Below are 14,741 nucleotides of genomic sequence, written 5' to 3' on the forward strand. Positions count from 1 at the left end.
TTGTTGTAGCGATAAGACTTGTTTATTTTGGTCCTATATATATATATATATATACCACACACACACTCTTGATCTGAACCACCAACAACCTTAACACAAAATTTTTTGTTTACCTTTTTCCTCTTCTCTCTTTGTTAAACGTGAAGAATAGAGAAACAACTACATAAATTATGATCGTTGAGCTTGGCAATTGAGAGAGAGAGAGAGGACCAGTAAGCAAACCAGCATGGAATGATCTGAACGCTAGTCAGGAGCACGATGCTCAGTTCATCAGGTCCCAACTGAACAACACGAGCTTGGCTTCTTTATCATTTGTCTACTAGCGGCAACGGGTACAGTTTCATTTCATGCAATTTTAATCTTAGTAGCACAAAAACTGTTCAGTTCTTATTCAGAGACAACTTCCACAGCAACGGATAGGGTTGCAGTGTACTTGCATAGCCAACAGCTAATTGGATTGAATTGAAGCTACATAGTTGGCTCCATTAACTGACCAGGCTAATTGAAAGTCCCTTCAATAATGCAACCGATCTATTTTCAAACTAAAAAAAGCCGGATCACCAACTCCTCGATGCAGAAAATCTGTTAAATGTCTCAAGTAAAAGCAGGAATATTCAACTTTGATATATTCTTCATTTATGGGCAATGAGAGAACAAATATTGTGTGGACCCACAGAACACCCCAGGCCAAACACGTTGGCATACCATAATCTATTACAACAAATTTAAAAAAGAAAAAACACTAAACATAACGAACTGATGGAGGGAAAAGAAAAAGAAAGGCAACTTGGACACGGTGCATGTATCCAAAAATGAAAAGAAGCAACCACGTCCTCCGGTCAAGAACGCGTATCAGCAGGTTCATACAAGCCAATGCGGTGAAAAAATCCCATCCCAACCCTCAATTATCCCAACGCCACCCCCTTTTCCATTGATGACCAAACACATGAACAAGAAAAAGAAATTTAAGCGAGACAGTAGAACGCAAGAGTGGTAGATTCAATTTTCTGGGAGGCGGAAAAAGATGGGCAAAACTGTCTAAAAACCAGAAACAGTTTTCCTGTTTCACCGTAGCTAGATAACACATGGGTCAGCGCAAACCCCCTACACTGGTTCCCTCTAGATGGGCGCACCATCTACAGGCCTCCTGCTGTTAAAGAGAGCCGAGTTAGAGACCTTTACAACAGCAAGGACCAGAGTCATGAGCAACGTGTACGTGTCGCCATCTAGAGCTTTCTTCGCCCTCCACCAGACCTTCAGCATACCCTTGCATCTCACTACTTACCCCTATGCAAGAGAGGATGGAGGAAACAAAAGCTTCGGTCTCCCTGATTTACGGTCAGTAGTAGCATCACGAGCGCGAGATGACCTCCAGCAACCAGATCACCGATTTTTAGTAGCTTCTCATCCTCGGGCTGCCAATTATGCATGAGCACCCTCGTCATCTGTATCCTGCCACAGTTAAAACTGCAAAAACTCATTGGATCTTTTCTTGCTTCTGTTTAGTTCCTGCAGAGCTATGATCTGCAGATTTCATAGGCACAGTGGACACCGCGTGAAGATAAGGGAAGGCCGCAGCCACAACAGCTGCTGCAGTGGGGTTGTTAGCTGGATTGGCAGCTGTGCTCAAGGGAGTGGTGAACTGGTGAGTGTGCAGGACTCCTACACTGCCCCTAGGAGCAGCATTACTGGTATTACCAGACTTCAACGATTCAGGAGCAGAGCTGGTGAGAGAGAGACTGGATCCACCTAGTGAGAGTGCTCCTGTGGCCGCAGAATTTGAAGACACTGACGTCAAGTTCTGTGATTGCTCCGATGACGGTCTTCTTTGGGGCAGGTTACAGATGGATGACTGCACCGAAGAAGATGGTTTTGGGTAGTACCCTGCAGCAGCATGTGGAGGGGCCTGAGAAGACTGTGCAGCAAGGTAGTTATTGGCAAAATAGATCTGAGCGGGCTGGTATTGTGCCTTATTAAGTTGTGGCTGAGACTGGTGCTGGGTTTTTAAGTTTGACGGCTGGACAGGCTGCTGTTGCGACTGCTTAAGCGATGAACCCTGCACCAACTGCGGATGCCCGAAACTTGAAGGCAAATTGTTTCGACCACCAAGAGGTGGAGAAGACTTTCTATTCGAGCTTGTATGTGAATTCTTTTGTGGCTGTGAAGCAGCTGGCACTGGTGTAGGCAAAACCCCTCCTTTAGTGGCTGCAGCAGTTCTAGTAGAGGGGTTTCCACTGCTCTTTGTAATGGAGGGTGAAGGCGATCCAGTAATGGGAGTGGACGAGTGCGGCCTGGCTGGAGCAGCATTAGAGACATTGCTACTTGAGGAAGAATTTGGCAGGCCGTGTGTCACATGTCCCCCCATTGGCATTGCAGTAACCTTTGCATTCACGCCATTGTTAGCAAAAGATATCTGTGAATGTACAGCAGAAGAACCAGGTCCGGCAACAGGACCTTTAGGTTGCTTTTGTGGGGACGGGAGAGATGCAGATGCTACTGTTCTTGCGTTAGACACCGCTGCTGCAGATTTCCACTGAGGCGATTGTGCAGTCCCTGGAATTAGAGCTTGTGGAAAAGCAGACAGCCCACCAGGAAACATGTTTACTGGAAGACGGTCAGTGTAAGACACGGGAATAGCAGTCTGTAAGGAAACAGTTGGTACATTTGCGTTGCTTGTACCCGATTTTGAACGGGCAATGAACTGAGACTGCTGCTGTGACTGCTGGGTATTGGTAGTACTGGAAGAAGTAGGGCAAGACACCCGAGTTCCATTAGCAGGAGCTGAGACAAGATTGAGGCTGCGCGACTGATTTTCAAGGATGGCAGGGTTAGAAACATGAGAAGGAGAGGAACCAAAGATGGAGATGGAGGCATTCTCGTTATTCTCTGACTGCCGTGAAAAAGTGAGTGTGTGGGAAGCAACAGCAGGAGCAGCCTTTGTACCACCCGCTGTCCTTTCTTCTTGACTAATAGCACCACCAATATGGTCACTGGCACTCTTACTATCGTCTCCAATCTTTTGGTTAGTGGGGCGCTGCACATGCTGTTGCTGAGCAGAAGCTGCCGCTGCAACAGCCTGGGCAGCTGCAAGTTGATAACTCTGTCTATAAGACTCTGGTAAATTCTGAAATATAGCATGATGACCTTGAGCCATGGAGAAGTCAATGCCTGGAGGGAAAGACATGGCAAAAGTCTGAGATGGCAGGAACTCCATGCCTTTTAGACTATATTGAAGATGAGGATCTGAACTCTGAGGCTGAAGAAGCTGCTTCTCACCATTCTTGGTACTGCCCAAGGAAGACATGATAGAAAAATTTTGAGCATGATGGATGGGAACAGGAAGAGGGCTGATGCCATAGCTCGTATTGACAGTTGGATGAAGATGATGATTGGCATGGGTAAGGAAATTAGGGGAGACTTTTCTATCTGCAGCCGATGGACTATCCCCTTCAGCAGGATGACCAGCTTCTCTTTGGCATGGCTGTGAGGCATTCGAGTTGTGATGAGGGTGAACAGAGTTGGATGGAGACTGGTGCATTTTTTGTGGAACCTGCAGCTGCGGCTCCTGTTGCAACTGCTGCTGTTGTTTGTAGTTATGCGAACTGCTGCCACCGCCACCTTGCAAACGCTGCTGCTGAGAGTGCTTATGAGATGAAGAGGAACCACTGGAAGTGCTTGGATTCTGCTGTCCCTGTTGAGGAGCCTGAGATTGAGCCTGCTGGATTTGAGAAGGATGAAGCATTTGTGATGCATAAAAGGATCCACTGAAGAATTGTGGAGGTGGTGCAGCAGCCGCCTGGCCCAGATGCACAGAGCTGCTTCTATAAGCTGAAGCAGCTGCTGCAGCTCCAACATGGGCAGGAATCTGGAAAGGATAGTCACTGCCCTGTACCATTGCTATGTACTGAGCTTCGTTGGTGGGAAAGTTTGCATAATTGTAGTTCACAGTAGCAACTGCTCCAGAGCCACCAACTTGAGCTGCCGACGGAGCAACAGCGTGCCCACTAACGGGGGTTTCTGATCCTCCAGGTCTGACCGCTGCTGCCACCTGATTCAGGGGGAAGATTATGGCATGGCCATGCTGTAAAAGAATAGCCATGATATAAGCTATTCAGGGGGAAAAAAGGAAAGATATTAAGCGCCACCATTTACAGAGAAAATGTCAACAACATACCGGTATGTTAGCTGCAGACGGCGCAATGGTTGGTTGCTGGACAGCTGTTTGCTGCTTCCGCGGGCCATCTGCAACCTGGGCTGAAGCTTTCTCTTTAGGTGTATGGCTACCATAAGTGGCAGCATTTCCATTACCCTTGTCCTGTATTGAGGCTGCGGTCCTCCCAGAAGTCGTGAAGTTGGCAGCAGGAAATGCGCCTGATATGGGGCCAGCAAGTATCATCCCTTCCGTTGACGGCATTGCGTTGAGGTTGCAAGGTTTGGCTCCAAATAGAGAAGCATTGCTTGCCGCAGCCCAAAATGGATTAATACGAGCTATATGTTGTAGATAACTAATCATCTTGGCAATGAAGCAGTGTGTAGCACAGCGTTTGTATCGTTGATGAGGCAGGAGAATGTGCGGCTACAGTTCAACGTCGGAGAGAAACACTCAATTCAAAATACCCCACAACTGATAATAGACGAGATAGAGAGAGCGAGCGAGCGAGAGAAAGAGAGAGAGAGAGAGAGAGAGAGAGACCTGAAGCGTTGGCGCTCCCGGGTTGCCCTCCATCGACACCACTGCTTGAGCAGGTGGAGCTCCAGGCCAACTTGCTGGGGCTTGACCTATATACCTGCAGAGAAATTCCAACGTATTACGAAATGATATGAGAAAAGAAAGATTAGCGAGACAGGGAAAAAGGAGAAGCTAAGATACGTAATGACAATGAACTAAATACCCAATAGGAGGAAGACCGCCCGGCCAGCCAGGAATCGTCACATGCGGCAAAGGCGCTGGTCCCGCCATCGCTGGTGCAGTGCCAGAACCATGTGGAGCTGAGATAAAAGCCGAAAGAAAAAAAATTACAAACCATTTTTCTACCGCTAAACCAAAAGAGCATGACCAGGCCAACGCTTACCAGGTTTCTCCTTCTGAATATACACGTCCGGTGCCTTCATATCACCCCTGGCGACCTTCGAATTCTTCTGACCGTGCTGTTTGCAGCCTTCCCGATCTGATATTTCCACATCCATATGCAGATCAAGCATCCGATCTTTACTTTGCTTTGCCTGTTCGCCCGCGCCACTCATCTCTGCTCGCTTCTCTAGTTCAGAGTCGTTTGAAGGAACCTCTTCCTGCACCTTCGGTACCGCTTTCTCCTTCCCTTCAGACAGGATGATTTCCTCTTTCGCATTCACGGCCTCGATTTCCAAAGTCTGAAAACAGAAATAAGAAACTCAATTACCCAAAAAAGGTACTACAAATATTAAGCTTGGAAGGAGGAGAGAGAACGGAGTAACGAAAGGAACATTCAGACCCGATACTCACCGAATCACCATTTGTATCCCCGTCCATCATAGACTTCGCAGGAGGAGCCTGGCACAAAGACATAACAAAATTATAAGAAGGCACCAACAAATGGTCATGGCAACGTTTCCAATTTATGAATGAGGTTTCACTTCCCACCATTAGATCAATCTTGAAGTTCTGCTCCTTCTGCCCATCGCATGTGGAGAGACTAGAAGAAAACCTGAAAAGCAAATAGATATAAATGCATCAATTCCAGCCATAACCAATCCATAGGTGACCATCATCTTACCAAATTCCTCACCCTTTAGTGGCATCTTCAGAACTAACTTCGGGCTTCACCAAACCAGTCAATTCGACCTGCGGCTCGGACTTCTCGCTACAAATTACGTCCGGAATCACCTTCTCTTCAGCCGCTTTAGCCGTTGCGTCCAAAAATGCAGGCTTATTTTCTTGGATGAGGTGAAATTTCTCTGATTCCTGATTGGTCTCAAACTTTATGGATCTCGCACCATCGACCCCATTGGGAACTACATCCAAGCTATTTTTGTCTCCCTTGGGAGAAGAGACCTCCATCTTCTCTGCCTCATCAATAGAGGAGGCCGAAATGGTCGAAATCACCCCACTTCCAAATCCGCTCTTTTCCTCCTCCGGTTTCACCGGCCGAGGCCTTTTCCTCTTCGGAGCCCCTATGGACACAAAGAACGAATCAGAAAACAACCAACGAAAAGTAAAGGGCTTTTCTTGCCGTCTACCGGCAAAGTTAAAAGAGAATCGATTACGAGACTGACCCAAAGCTGGGGAAGCCGCCGCCATCGAGCTCAAAGCCTTCGGCGGCAGACCGACCGATTGCTGAGGGGAGAGAGGGGACGACGCTCGGGCCTTTCCCACCAAAGTCGAGGATTCTTCCTCCCTGTCCTCCACCTTCATGGACGAAGGATTGCCTGCGAGTTCTGGATTCACAGAGGGGGCCGGGTATTGCCTCAACCCGAACAGGACCTCCGCAACCTCGATCTCGATCTCCTCCTGGTTTGAAACCTTTGCTACCTTCGCAGGCCTCTGTTTCGCTCCAATCGGCTTCTGAACTCACACATACACAGAGAGAGAGAGAGATGCAGATCTCAGGAGAAGGCGAGAGAGTAAGAATCGAAAAGAAAGGAATGTTTTGAGACGCTGAAACAGACCACTCTCCGACGGATTGACGCGTTGGATGAAGGTGGCGAAACGGAGGCCGCACTAGGAGTTGCCGGAGAAGTGGAACACTGTCGCAGGGCTGGAAACTGGTCTCCTCCTCCACCCCCTGAACCAGAGCTCTCATGTGATCTTTTCACTGAAGCTGCAGAGCAACACGAAAACAGAAGAAAATCAACCAACAAATCCAGAGAAGAAAGTTTTCATCCACCAATTAATTATTCCGAAGGGCCGGCCTCTCACCAGACCGAGCCTTCCGCGGCACCGGCACTCCAATCATCTCATCGGGGACCTTCCATGGCGGCTTAACGATCTTAGCTGCCGCAGGCGGGTTACCCCTTCGGTGGTTCGCTACGGACGAGTCCTCATCCTCGTCATCGTCCTCTTCCTCAATATCCACACTCTCTTCAGAGCTCTCGTCCCCTCCCTCTTCCCTGTTACCATGCAACCTTTCCCCCCTCCGCCTCTTGCTCCGACTCAACCGATCCTTCTTTCGATCCCTCAGCCGCACGGCCGCCATTTCCTGCAGCTCTCCGGCCACTGCCTCCTCTGAGCAACAAAACCCAAAGGTAAATCATGTCAGTCCTTACAGAAGAAACAAAGAAAGAAACAAGAACCTAACCAGCAAACTCTATCCGGTCGGAATCTAGCAGTAAAAGCAAGGAAACTCCCAAAGAAGAACCCTTTCCCTACCAGGCGAGTCCCTCATCCCGCTACCGCCGTTCCTCTGCGGCCTCCTCCGCGGCAACCCATTCGCCATCGGCTGTGCTCTCCTAACCTCCCTATTCCTGTCCATCACCCCCGGCGTCGATCGCCCTCCCGCTCATCTAACTCAGACCTTCGACCACCTCCTGCCGTCCGATCTCCGCCCGATCTCGGCGCATAATTCCACCCACAACACCGGAAGACGTCCCACCGGGAAACCACCCTCGCATTCGAGCACCTCGACGTCCGACCGAGAACCCTCAAGAATCTCCGACCCTGAAACCGAAACCCCAAGCCGAGGAGACGCCCTTCTCCAGATATCCCCCTCAACCTCCCCTTCGCTCTCTCTATCCTCTATCCTCTGCCGTCGCCTATTTCTCCTCTCCCTTTCTCTCCATCTCTCAACCGCGCGACCCCACTCCATAGTGGGCGCATGGACGGCTGAAACGCCCCAGACGTTCACGTCGAAACACGACCACCGTCCGATCGATGAACGCATCGGACGGTCCCCATACTTTTGTGCCAGCATGGCGAAACGCTACCCGTTAGATGAGCCGAACGCCGGGGCCCCTCGCCGACCTCACCACGCGTCCATATTCGCATAGGCCCCGCTTCCGCACCAAAAGCATCGCCGATGAGGCCGCGATTAATTCCTCCACCTACACGTGTCCGTCACTGCTATCTCCGTACAGCCCCATTAGCCGGTGTAACTCCGGGGCCCACCGCAGAGAAAGAGGCACAGTAGTCAAAACGGTCCCGGCTTCTTCAACTTTTTGCGTTTAATTTTTTTTTGTCAGTTGGGGAAAAAAAAAAAGGGCAGAGAATTCCACGCTTCTCCGATTCCCCCTCCCATCGCCGACCCAGTTGACTAATCGGCTGCCCCGCATAAGAACGAACGGCCCCGATGAAACGCGAACAGGTTGTAGACCGTCCATCTCGAGCGCGAACCTTCCTCGCCTGCCCCCACGTACCGCTTTCATCCCGAGCGCCACGCTGGCAGCGAGGAGAACCCCACCGTCTTCGTGTCGGGCGGATGGTTCTGGGCCGTCGGATCGATCCGCATCTGACGATTCAGAAGGCGAGGTTCGTGGGAGCTTCCGTGGGCGTGGGGCCCGCTTGCGCTCGTGGGCGTTGCCGACGTGGCGGAGAGGTCGCGTGGGTCCAACTAACTCAATTTTTTTTTTTTTTTGGTTTACCGAAAGGGGTGACGTTGCTTGCTTCTTGACGGAATTATCTCCCACTTCGGCCCACGTGGCTTCCTTGCTACACTGACGCTGGAGACGTGTCGAGAGGAAAGCCTTTGGTGCCACGTAAGGCGGGGTTTTGCTGCAGCCTCATTGGACGATTCCGATCTGGTAATGAGCTGCCCACCTCCACCGAATACCTTGAGATCTTTTCATAAAACCAACTAAATTGCACATAACTGCTCCAATTTAAGATATTTCGAAAATATGCCAAACTTTTGAACATTTCCATTGAGATGCTTGATCAGCAAAATAAGTACTAAGCAACGGCACATTGTCCGTGGCTTCGTTCCACATGATGTGCAAGGCGTGAGCACCTCAGAAAACTCTAGTTCAGTTACCATGGCTCTCACACGGGAATCTCGTGAGAAGTCGACAGTCATTTGAGAAAAATTAAAAGTTTGATGGTCAACAAAAAGTATACTAAAAGTTGGGCCGGTTCTGTAAATTTTCGAAAACTCTAAAAAAAAAAAAAAAGAGTATGATTTCTGCCACTGGAGGCTGCACCATTTAAAAAATAGGGATTTTTATCTTGGAGAAACGTGGGGTGGGCCCAGGTTCCGCCTAATCTTGTGGCCCCAATCTGGGGCTCTCCCCCCACTCTCTTCTCGCTGTGGGACCCACCCTCTCTCTCTCCTGTCCTCTTCCGCTTTCTGTTTCTCTCTCCTCTATCGCTTTCCATCGTTTCCGCAACTTGGGCGGGACTTTCTCTCACTAGCCTTTCGCTCCCCAGTTTCTCTCACCTCCCAGAATCTCTCTCTCTCTTTTCCTTCGTGTTTGTTTTTTTGTCGTTACCTTCTCTCTCTCTCTCTCTCTTCATTCCCATCAGCATCCGAGCTGTAATCGCAGGAAAGTCGCTTTGCCACGTGGGATAGAGACTCTCGTCCACGTCATCAATCTGACGTGGACTTTTCACCTCCTTTTAAGTAATAAAATAACAAAAAAATTATTACTTTTAGAGACGATTTGGGAAGCATAGTCACGAAAAACGTCTTCATGTTTTAGATTTTTTTTTAAGTATAATACACTTAAAAAACGAAAAAAATGTAGTACATTTTTTAAAAATTAAAAAAATAAAAATAATGAAAAAAAGTAAAATTAGTGAAAAACTGATAATACAAACAAAAAAATAGATTTACGACAAATAAAAATTAGAAAATAAAAAAATGATGTTTTTTTCATTAACGTTTTGTTGAAAAAAATGATGTTTTTTTAAGCTTTAAACGATTAATTTTATTTATCTCATTTTTTACGTTTTTTTTCCAAAAACAACGCATTTTTTGTAATTATAAAAAGATAGAGAAAATGAAAAACCTTTCTGCTCACTAAAAGGAAAACGTTTACAATAAAATATTTTGTTTGTAATTTTTTAGTAAGAATGGTATGCGTGAAAGCGTTGCAACATTATTTAAAAAAAAAAAATCAAGAAAGAGAAAAGCTATTGGTTTTCCTTTTTGGCTTTGGAATATAGAAAAAGGAATCAGCGGTTCCATTATAACTCGTGTAAGAATACTTTACTCTATTCGTTTTTACCAACACAATGATAGATTTTTAAATGGGGTGGGACCGGTCACAAATTCATTCGTACCTTTGCTCTTTCCATATTATATTGGCCGCACTCCCAACACTTTCCGGTTCATATGTAAACAAATCCCTAGGCATACACGTTTATTATTGTTTAAAACTTTTTTATTTGTTTATGTCCTTGATTGGTTAGAGGGAGAAAGAGTGAGAGAGGATCGGGAAAGTCCAAAGTATCTTGTATTAAAAGAAAGAGCACCATATTTTATATATATATATATATATATATAAGAGAGAGAAAGAGAGGTAGCTTTGGTTGGAAAAGCAAGAGGGGTTATTTTTTAAGAGAGTGCGCGTAGTATTCTCTTTCTCTTTCTAAATATTATATATATTATATTATATATATATATAATATTTAGAAAGAGAAAGAGAGAGGGAGCATGACATTAATAAAAAAAATGGATATGAGCGTGTTGAATGGGAGGATAGTGATGGAACCACCCTCTAAGTCAAAAATATCAATCATATGTGCAAACTTGGCATGAAACTTAGTACCAACGGTTTTAAACCATAGTAGCAACATCAAACACGCTACAAACTCACCTTGGATAACTTTCATGAAGTGAGTTGTGTGCATAGTGTGAGGGAGCATTGATGGCTTAGAATTTAGATTTTGGAACCAAATTTCTGCAATCATAATTTTTACTAAAAAAATTCTCGGTTTATTTCAAAAATTAGAGCAGATTTATAGAACACTTGTTGGTATGCTTTTATGCAAAATCTTGAATTTCACAAACTTCATAAACAAGAAGGAAATAGACAACTCAAATTCAGTAAAAATAAAAGCAGAAATTTAGCTTTTCCAAGACTGAATATAATCAAAAGCCCAAACTCAGACTATAAACCTTATATAGGGATGAATCAATTCAGAGAGTATGAAACACAGAGGGAGAAATAATGCATTTGGTAGAAGAATATAACATAGTTATATTTAAATAAAAAATCTAAGGTGGCCAAGTTATGCATTAAAAAAAAACAAAACATAAATCCCAAAAGCAAAATAATATAAACAGTCCATCAAATAGAACAGAATGATGTCAGCTGAGCTAAAGCCCCCAACCATTGATATAGACGCACACTCCAAAGGGATTGAAGAAGATGGGAAGAAAACTTCCAAAATCAATCATGCCGACAAACACTTTTATCAAATTGTGGATTTTAGCATCCACCCCTATCATGGATCTCAAATCCACAATGTATTATGGATTTGAAATCCGATTTGGGCGGAGGGTTCGGATTTTAAAACAATATGCGGTGATCCCAAATCAGTATGCGCAGTTGCCCACACCAGTTTCTTAAAAGTTGTTTATTTTTAAATAAAAATCTTAAATATTTATCTTTTTATATATATAGATTTTAATATTTATCCTTATATATATATATATATATATATATATATATATAAAAGTGTCCCACCAAATTTGAGTATTTTTAAACAAGTGCCCCTCCTTGACTACCTTCAAAAGAGACTAAGATGTAATATATATAAGCTGAAATCTTCTAGCCATCTTGAGTTTGTTTAGTCTAATCACTGTTGTATTCTGCATTGTATAGGGTAGTGTTTTGTAATAAGATGAAAGATTTATTCATCTAAATCTATCTGTCTCCACAAATCCACAAAATATAATATATATATATATATTCAGTCCTACTGAATGTCAGATGGCTAAACTTTAAAAATATATAACTAAAAAACAATCATAGCAACAGTTTGTGGTGGCTTTAACAATGATTTATGATTATTTGAGCGACTAATTTTAAAATTGAGTAATTCAACAACTACTAAGCATCCTGCAAAATTATATATATAATTCGAGAGAGAGAGAGAGAGAGAGAGAGAGAGAGAGAGATTGTTTTTGCACAAAATCGTTTGACTGGGATTCAAATGGCCGGTTCCTAAATCTTTTAATAGTTTTTTCATTCCACCTAACCCAATCAATCTGTAGACTTCTGGTATTTTTAAAAAGAGAGAGAGAGAGAAGCCGAGTCCCTCGCACGGTCAAAGGTTGCTGCAACCGCCTTGCCTGAGCCTATAAGTCCATCATATTATCCGGACGGGGTCAACTCAAAGGAGAAAAAAATACACTCAACTTTACTCCATGTTACCTCACTTGGAAGCGCCATAGCTTCGTTTGACAAAATGGGCCTTGACAAAATGTCGTATTATAAAATATCCGGAGAATCACGAAGAGGTGGGGGCATGCGAGACCGTGAGTGTAGAGTGTCGGAGGACAAAAGATAAAATTAAAGAGAGTTGCATGACGTAGCTGCCATTTTAGACACCGGCCCAACAACACTGGGGGCCACCGCCCGGCGTCGACCCAGATGCCAAAAATTGCATGTTTTAAAGTGAAGATAAAAGGAAGAATTGCCTCCTTCAGTCCATCCCACTCGTCTCTTTCTCTCTCTGGTAAAGGCATCTGCATGGTAAGTGGCGGAGCCATATTGTGATTGGTGTGGGTAGTTGTCCACACAAGTTTTTTATTTTTAAATAAGAATTTTAAATATATATATATAAGTGTTCCACCATATTTGAGTACTTTTAAACAAGTGTTGGCTCCGCTACTACGGATAGTTCGACACCTCTCTTTACAGGTGAGTGCACTGGTGTCTCTCTCTTTGTGAATCTTTTTTCAAGGTACCAGTGCCGGCAATAAGTCATTAGGTCATTAGGTCATTAGGTCACGTGCCTTCGAAAGTTTAATTTGCAGTTCACCTACTATTGAGTCCTAATTCTGGATCGGTTTTTTTTAAGATTGAGGCAGATTCATAAAATATTCACATAACATTTTAATTTTAATAACAAACAACTTTTATAGGCCATTAAAGAAACTAGCTCAGTTAAAAGCATTTTCCATTCAAATAGTTCTATAATTATACGGAGGATGTGATTTATGCACCGTAATAATGCATGGAAGCTAGGCACTTTCCATGTTATGCCATTAACATGGGAAGATATGTTCCCACATTTTAACATATGGACATTTTGGTAATTTTATACAGTGAAATTTTTTGAAATTTTACTTTTGTCCTTATAAGAGAAAGAGAAAGGGTCTTCCATTTAATTTATAAATATATTTTAATTATTTACAACCCGTAACACATAGTCCTTTGCTAGACACCATAACATATAACCTAATTAGCATGTAGAAGATAATGAGCTTCCTTAATTGCTACCGTCATTGCATGTTTTCGCATGGAGGGTGCAATAAATTAAGGGGCAAAGCTAATAACTTTTCAATAAAAAAAGTAAAATTATAGTTTCAAAATTTTAATAAGAGCCGACATATTGCCGATCCCCTTGCTTTTGCCCCAAAATAAATCAAAACACAGAAATATTATAAATTTATAAGAAATTTTCAAGATAAATTTTCTATGGCACATTGGTGCTATTTTTGGACTGTAACTTGGGGGCCCAATTTTATCAAATAAAAGCTTCAATGTGAAGTTTGTCTTTTGGAAACATGTGAAACTTTATTACCTTTTATATTATTCTACCAAGTTGAAAAGTGTTCTCATCTTTGCCAAAAATGAACGATATTGCCCTCGTTTCGCCACTTAGGGGCGTGGCCAGTTTTCAAGTGGAAGTAAAGGGGAAAAGCAAAAGCAAAAGCAGGCTCCTGGGACTGTCAGAGGAATTAACATAATATTGATTATGACGGCCAAAAAGTGGTTATTAGGTGAAAATTTTTCTTCGGTTGAGTGTCAAATGAGAACTACAACGTCGTAATAATTTTATCGCTTTCGTACGTGCGGACCTCTGGTCATTTTTCACAATTGCAATTCAATAGATAAGAATCCGCGTGCCTGGCAAAATACTGGAGGGACTTCTTCACCCTTCACTTCGAGTTGTATTTCACTTTTTTTTTTTTACTTGAATGCTAACCACGTGGACAAGATATTAGTTATTCAAAAAGGTAGGATCAATTCAAAATAATATTTCCATATCTTTGATAAAGTATGTAAGTGGCAAGGTATATGCTATATAGTTATAGTTATTATAGACTTTTTAAATTAGACGAGTAAGAGAAGTATTTCATTTTACTGTTTAAAAAAGAAGTGAAGTTTCCACCTAACCCTTTGTCTCCTTAAAATATATAGTTTGTTTGATGTCTCATAGTGTTGTTGTTGTTGCGTTTTAGCTTACACATCAATGACCCCTGTTTTGAAGCAGACATGTTGATGCCTCAAAAAAAATTCAAAACAAAAATTGATTGCCTCCAATTTCTACCTTGATCATTTACCAACTCCGAAGACTTTTAAATTGTGTTTTCTATGTCATCCTTTTATTATAAAACGATATGCATGGTTGGATTACACCCAACAACGGAGAAATAAATTAATTCAAAGGACCCTTCTCCCAAAAGTTCATTAGGCCTTCTGATAATTTGTTCTCTTAATTTTTTTTTTATATTTTCGCCACTGCCTACACTCACTTACAAAAAAGATTTCTTTTCATAAATTATATATATATATATAAGCTCTAAATCATGTAATTTTACTATGAATAATAGGGGCATCTTGACATCTGAAAATACAAATGACGCCATAAAATTTCA

The 14,741-nt window shown here is 43.5% G+C and overlaps 1 protein-coding gene across 2 annotated transcripts; it reads right to left on the reverse strand.

Moving 5' to 3' along the window:
• Positions 1 to 611: 611 nt before the first annotated feature.
• Positions 612 to 7,724, reverse strand: LOC116251498 (protein TIME FOR COFFEE-like). Of its 2 annotated transcripts, none has more exons than XM_031625820.2 (12): positions 7,346 to 7,724; positions 6,896 to 7,201; positions 6,646 to 6,797; positions 6,253 to 6,541; positions 5,766 to 6,150; positions 5,621 to 5,684; positions 5,483 to 5,530; positions 5,073 to 5,370; positions 4,893 to 4,989; positions 4,694 to 4,787; positions 4,175 to 4,576; positions 612 to 4,048 (listed from the first exon to the last, which is right to left on the reverse strand). In XM_031625820.2, exons 1-12 carry the CDS (start codon positions 7,446 to 7,448, stop codon positions 1,478 to 1,480), a joined length of 4,809 nt encoding a protein of 1,602 aa, XP_031481680.1. In that variant the 5' UTR covers positions 7,449 to 7,724; the 3' UTR covers positions 612 to 1,477. The 2 variants fall into 2 exon arrangements, with proteins under 2 accessions (XP_031481680.1, XP_031481671.1); XM_031625811.2 differs by having other exon boundaries at positions 612 to 4,081.
• Between the last annotated feature and the right edge of the window lie 7,017 nt (positions 7,725 to 14,741).

Source organism: Nymphaea colorata, chromosome 1 (assembly GCF_008831285.2).
Source record: "Nymphaea colorata isolate Beijing-Zhang1983 chromosome 1, ASM883128v2, whole genome shotgun sequence".
NCBI classification, from domain to species: domain Eukaryota; kingdom Viridiplantae; phylum Streptophyta; class Magnoliopsida; order Nymphaeales; family Nymphaeaceae; genus Nymphaea; species Nymphaea colorata.

Coding starts and splice junctions, on each gene's coding strand:
- LOC116251498 (XM_031625811.2), bottom strand. CDS start 7,448: ATGGACAGGAATAGGGAGGTTAGGAGAGCACAGCCGATGGCGAATGGG. Junction 6,151..6,252: donor GGCGGCTTCCCCAGCTTTGG/GTCAGTCTCGTA, acceptor TTGTGTCCATAG/GGGCTCCGAAGAGGAAAAGG. Junction 5,371..5,482: donor GGGATACAAATGGTGATTCG/GTGAGTATCGGG, acceptor TTCTGTTTTCAG/ACTTTGGAAATCGAGGCCGT.